This window comes from Ahaetulla prasina, chromosome 11 (assembly GCF_028640845.1).
Source record: "Ahaetulla prasina isolate Xishuangbanna chromosome 11, ASM2864084v1, whole genome shotgun sequence".
NCBI classification, from domain to species: Eukaryota; Metazoa; Chordata; class Lepidosauria; order Squamata; family Colubridae; genus Ahaetulla; species Ahaetulla prasina.
In genome coordinates, this window is record NC_080549.1 from 17574683 (window position 1) to 17580826 (window position 6144).

General features: G+C 47.2%; 1 protein-coding gene across 1 annotated transcript; it reads left to right on the top strand.

The window, feature by feature from the left end:
- The first annotated feature begins 1822 nt into the window (after nucleotides 1–1822).
- LOC131205137 (syntaxin-3-like) lies at nucleotides 1823–3803 on the top strand. The gene has a single exon (XM_058197079.1). The coding sequence runs from the start codon at nucleotides 2004–2006 to the stop codon at nucleotides 2901–2903; it is 900 nt and encodes a 299-aa protein (XP_058053062.1). The 5' UTR covers nucleotides 1823–2003; the 3' UTR covers nucleotides 2904–3803.
- Nucleotides 3804–6144: the final 2341 nt, after the last annotated feature.

Genomic DNA, 6144 nt, shown 5'->3' on the forward strand with positions numbered 1-6144 from the left:
GGCCCGATTTCCAGCCTTCTCGAACTTCCAGTAGGCCCGTTTTTCACCCTCCCCAAGCCTCCGCACACACCCTGCACTTACCTGCATCCAAAACGGGCCACGTGGGGACTCCTGGGAGAGGAGGGGAGGGGTGGGTGGGGCCAGCCAGGAGTGGGATTTGGGGGTTCTCCGAACTGCACAGAATCTTAGCTAGAGGTTCTCCCGAACCCCTGCGAACCCCCGTCAGCCCACCTCTGCATTTCACCCTAACTCAGAGGTCTGCAAACTTGGCTCTTTTAAGACTTGTGGACTTCAACTCCCAGAGTTCCTCAGCCAGCAAAGCTGGCTGAGGATTCTGGGAGTTGAAATCCACAAGTCTTAAAAGAGCCAAGTTTGCAGACCCCTGCCCTAAGTCAAAGCAAAACAAAGGAAGCACCACTTATTCTTTCATAAAGCTCTTCCCTTCACACTGCTATTAAGATGTATATTGCACCTTTCCCTCGTTAGCGGAAAACAGTGTGGGATTTCCCCTCCGTGTTAGTCCTGAAGCAACCATCCTGGTTTGAAAATTTGGCTGGGCCAAAGTCACCCAACAAGTTTTCGTGGCTTACTCACAGCTTTCCAGCTGTCCTCTAGTACAGTAGTTCTCGACTAACAACAGTTCATTTAGTGACTGTTTGAGGTTACAACGGCACAGAAAAGGGTGACTTGTGGCCATTTCCCCCACTTAACGACCGTTGCAGCATCCCCACGGTTCCATGATCAAAAATTCAGACTCTTGGCAACTGACTCGTATTTAGGACGGTTGCAGTGTCCCGGGGTCATGTGATCCCCTTTTGTGACCTTCTGACGAGCAAAGTTAATGGGGAAGCCTGATTCACTGAACAACCGTGTTACTAATTGCAAAGATTCACTTAGCAAGCATGGCAAGAAAGGTTGTAAAATGGGCCAAAAAGCCACTTAACAACTGTCTCGCCTAGCAACAGAAATGCTGGGGGCAATCGTGATGGTAAATTGAAGGGTTCTTGTATCTTAATCATTGTACCACCTGGTTGCAAGAGGCCTAGTTATTTACCAGTTGATTCAATCCATCAGAATAGAGCTGGAAGGGACCTTGGAGGTCTTCTAGTCTAACCCCCTGCTCAAGCAGGAGACCGTATACCATTTCAGACAAGGGACTGGCCAGTCTCTTCTTAAAAAAACCCAATGACTCCTGAAGGGAGAGGACAGGTTGCACAAATTTAGGCATGGGCAAAGAATAGGATAGGATAAGGCAGGACAGGACAGGACAGGTCAGAATAGAGCTGGAAGGGACCTCGGAGGTCTTCTAGTCCAGCCCCCTGCTCAAGCAGGAGAACCTGTACTATTTCAAAGAATCTAATTTCTTCCTCCCAAAGGGTCTTAAGAGCTAGCTACATGTTTTGGGGTTGGCTTTCTGCTTTGTTTTGTTTTGGGGTTCTTGTTTTAAAGCAAGCATAGCCTATTCAGTTCGAAAAACCTGATATATTCAACCAAAGGAAACATCCTCCTGCATAATTGGTCCCATGGATTGCACACGCCAGTAGGTCTAAGGGTCAAGAACTGCTGTGGACAAGAGGAGTTCAGAGGGTCACCTTTGGCGTTGGCTTCCCCTGCTTCGAAACCTCTCCTTTGGGATGCCATTTCTTCCGCCTCTTCTCCGGAAGATTCATTTTGGCAGCTCCTTTTCTACTGCTGGGCTTTGTGCCACCCACCCTTGGCATGGAATGTTGTCCAGCCGGTCGGAGTTGACCATGTGATGCCGGGTAAATGCTGGCTTAGAAGCGGATTGCCATGGTCAATATTTGCAGTAGCTCGAGGGAGGGAAGAGCATTTTTTTCTGTTTTGTTTCTTAACTTTCTTTTTCTGCCGGCTTCCCAGCCCCAGCGGCTCAGATTGACGCAAAACATTTCTGGAGTTGCTTTCAAAAACTTTCTCGAAGTCGATGGGTGGATCTTGCTCACCTCCTTTCCTGCAAATGTTTCAAGCATCCAGGAGAGCTGAAGATGAAGGACAGGCTGGAGGAACTGAGGAGACGCATGTATGAGAATGGGGACTCTCTGGAGCTGGAGGACACCTTCTCCTTCGACAATCCTGTTTTCCAAGAAGACGAGAGCAATCCCATGAGTAAGGTTCTCCAAGAAATAAACAGCCTCTCCTTGGCTCTGGAGAAGTTGGAGCAGTCCTCTGAGAACATTGCTAAGAAGCAGCAGCAAGTGCTTTGCTGCACCACCGAGGTGAGCATTGGTGAGGAGAAAAAAGAGCTCAGCACCATGAAGGACATTTTCACCAGGGAGGCTAAGACTCTCCAGCCAAGGCTCAATGACATCCGGGAGACCCTGGCCAAGGACGGTGTTAAGAGTCCAGCCATCAGCCGCATTCGCTACAGCCAATTCTCAGTGCTGGTCAACCGCTACCGTGAGATCGTCACCCGCCATTACGCCAAGGAAACCCACTATGTGGAAAAGCTGAAGGAGCAGATCCAGAGGCAGACAGAACTGGCAGGCTTGCATCTCCAAGAAGAGGACATCAAGCAACTAGTGGAGAGCCCTACGATGCCGCGCATCGTTGGCCAAGACCTGGAAGTGCTCAAAGCCAAGCAGCACCTCGCCATGGCCCAGGTGCGCCACCAGCAGCTGCTGGATTTGGAGGCCCAGATCAGTGAGCTCCATTCCCTCTTCTTGCACTTGGAGATCCTGGTTTTGGAACAACAGGAGGTCCTCGACAGTATCGAGTACAACATCCTGCACACCACCGATTACATTTCCCAGTCCAACGAGGAGGTCAAGAAAGCCATCAAATATGAGCGCCATTCCCGGTTGTCTGCCCTCTTGTCAGCGCTCCTAGGCCTTTGTGCCTGTTGTACATGCCTATCGTGCATGGCAACTCCAAGTGTGTTGCGCTGAACAAAAACAACAACAACAACACCAGGACAGAGCTGTTTCTTTCAAGGAAAAAGAGAAACCCCTTGATGACCAAGACCATCATGGAACATTGGATGGACCTCTGAGAAGAAATCAGATAAAGTGGGGGCTGATGGGGGCTTCCAAAAAGCCAGTCTGGTCTTGAGTTGAGTGGAACGCTTTGCTTTATTTTTGCCAAGCAGAAGAAAGGACTTATTGAAATAGGACATGGGTTTCTTGCAGAGCTCAGCTCCATTTTTGTTTCTAGCAGCCCATGAGTGCTTCTGGACTACAGGTATGCAAGCTCTCATGGTCCCCATGCTCTAGTTGTAGGTTTTGACTACTAGGATTCAACTGCCTTCTACACCAGGAGATTCTGTTTGGCTCCACCTGGTGAACCGTATCGAACGGATCGGTTCTTCTTGTCTTCTGTTGAGGTTCATCCCTCGGTCATTAGGGCAATGAAAAAGCTGTTGTCACATCAGTTCCTGGGTCGTTCCCTTGAGCCGCCAGCGAGAAGCCCGGATTTATGGATGAAGGACTTTTGACGTTCCTGGATAGGTGACAATCATGAGAGCTCAGACGCTCTCTCCGATCTTTGATGCTTTTGTGTGTTTTAAAAATAAGACCTTGTTTTTTTCAAGAGGCTCGGGATTGACAGAAGCTGCTTCAGGAGGTGCAATTCAGGCAAAACACAGTTCATGAGGTCTAAAGGCTTCAGCAAAATTTTACAAGGGCTGGTTTTAGCAGATGGCGAAGAACACCCAAGAAGTAAGAAAATATACTGAGCTGCAAAACAGGTTCTGTGGCAAACAGCGCTTATTTCTGACTTCCCTGAAACGCTGAAGTACTTTTAAAATATATTAAAGTCAAACAATATATTTGCAATCCTGGTTCCCCTTTCTCCTTGTTTTCCCCACTGTACTGCTTCTGGCTAAAAGATTTCCTAATATTCTTGCAATGCATCTCCTGTTGATTTTAATCTATGCTCGTGCGAAGAAACGAGCAATCTTTTTTTTTTTTCCTCCTCAGCTGGAAAAGGAGATCATTGTGTCACGGTGTACACAAATAATGAATGAGTTTGCTGGTTTCAGTTCCTGAATGTTGTAATGTAGGGTTTTAGGTCTTGCTTACCGTACATTTCACCCATATAACTTACAACCGTGTTATCTCACACAGTTGGCATAGTGTGGAAGGTGAATTCAGGGTGTCGAGGCATTACAAGAAAGTTAAAAGGTGTGTGTGTTATCGCAGATTCTTGGCTGTCTTGCAGAAAGGAAATCGGTTTCCATACTGTTTGTTTTCTTCTTCTTCTTCTTCTTCTTCTTCTTCTTCTTCTTCTTCTTCTTCTTCTTCTTCTTCTTCTTCTTCTTCTTCTTCTTCTTCTTCTTCTTCTTCTTCTTCTTCTTCTTCTTCTCCTTCTCCTTCTCCTTCTCCTTCTCCTTCTCCTTCTCCTCCTTCTCCTTCTCCTTCTCCTTCTCCTTCTCCTCCTCCTCCTCCTCCTCCTCCTCCTCCTCCTCCTCCTCCTCCTCCTCCTTTTTAAATAATGTGCTGCTTTGAAAAGCAGAGAGGAGAGATGGGGTGTTTTGGTTTAGAACTGAGGTTCCTAAGACAGGAATCTATTATGCATAAAGGGGAAAAAATTATAACTGTTTGCTTGTCTAGAATTTAATTTGGGACTGATACTGCCAAGCTTGTGTAAAACAAAAGTCTGGATTTCCTTTTTTGTTTTTTTGAGATATTATTCAAGATTGGGAAAAGAATTCATTTGGTTTTAAAAACCACTAGCCCGGAGATCAAACCCCGTATGAACAATGCTGAATTACAGAACTTACATGGGTCTGTTTATGCCTAGTTTTTATTTGAACTCTTCAGGTATAGCTCAGGTGAATAGCATGTTACCCCGATAATAAGACCCTGTCATATATTTTTTGAACCCCGAAATAAGCGCTTGACCTTATTTTCAGGGAGGTCTTACTATTTTGGGGCATGTGGAGCAAGATCGGGCTCCTCTTGCCGTCTTACCTGATTTCTTGAGCTCTGCGTTTAAATATTTTCAGGGAGAGGTTTTTTTTTGGGGGGGAGGCTTATTTTAGCACATGTGCTCAAAAGCCCGATTGGGCTTATTATCAGGGGATGTCTTATTTTCGGGAAAACAGGGTATCACCAAATTCTTTCTAGTTCAACTACAAATTGAACTGTCCAGAATGTTGGGATCTCAACTTTCAAAGATTCTGGAAGGAGAAGGAAACAGTTTATTCTCATGCTAGCTGATGAGGATGCAATCCCGTTAAAATTGGTTTGCTACACCTTTCTCTAACTCTGCCTTGTAAAAAGCATTATTTGGGAGGACTTTCCTACCTGTAGATTCTTTTCAGAAATGGGGTGGGGGTGGGGGAGGCTTTCTGTTCAGATTTCCCTCTGATATTTTGCATCAACAAACTACATGGCAAAACGTCAGAGAATTTGGATGGATCGTTCAATTCCGTGGCAGCCCCAAAGGGTAGAATTTGGCAGAAGTTTGCATTTAAAGAAAAGCTAAGCCAGTTTCAATGTTGGAGCTGCTGCCTGATCATCCCTGTCTTGCAGTGGTGGGATTCAAATAATTGAACAACTGTTTCTCTGTCCTAATGACCGGCTGGGTGGGCATGGCCATGGTGGGCGTGGCCATGGTGGGTGTGGCCAAAGGGTGTGACAGGCAGCACTCGGCCTCCTGCACCCCCCTGGGAGCAAAAATGGGCCATGGGGGGATGCGTTGTACCCCCTGTGCCCCGTTTTGGGCCTAGCAGGCATCCCTGCAGCCTCCTGGGAGAGAAAATGGGCCACGGGGGCCATTTTGTGCCTAGTAGGTCTCCCTGCACTTACCTGGGAGCCAAAATGAGGCCTATGGGGACTCCTGGAAGGGGCGGAGCAGGAAGGGGTGGGGCCAGCCAGTGATTTAACTAGCGGCCCAAACCGGCTACTGCTGCTTTGCAGAAAAACTTTAACCTTGTCTGTATCTAACCCAGGGGTCTCCAACCTTGGCCACTTTAAGCCTGGTGGACTTCAACTCCCAGAATTCCCCAGCCAGCTTTGCTTTTTCTTTTGCTTTGCTGGCTGGGGGATTCTGGGAGTTGAAGTCCGCCACGCTTAAAGTGGCCAAGGTTGGAGACCCCTGATCTAACCTATTTCTGCAAACATGTCCATTTCAGAACAAGGCAGGCAAAGTAACAAGTCCTCTCTACAAAACATCCTTGCAGCCTTT

Coding starts and splice junctions, on each gene's coding strand:
- LOC131205137 (XM_058197079.1), top strand. CDS start 2,004: ATGAAGGACAGGCTGGAGGAACTGAGGAGACGCATGTATGAGAATGGG.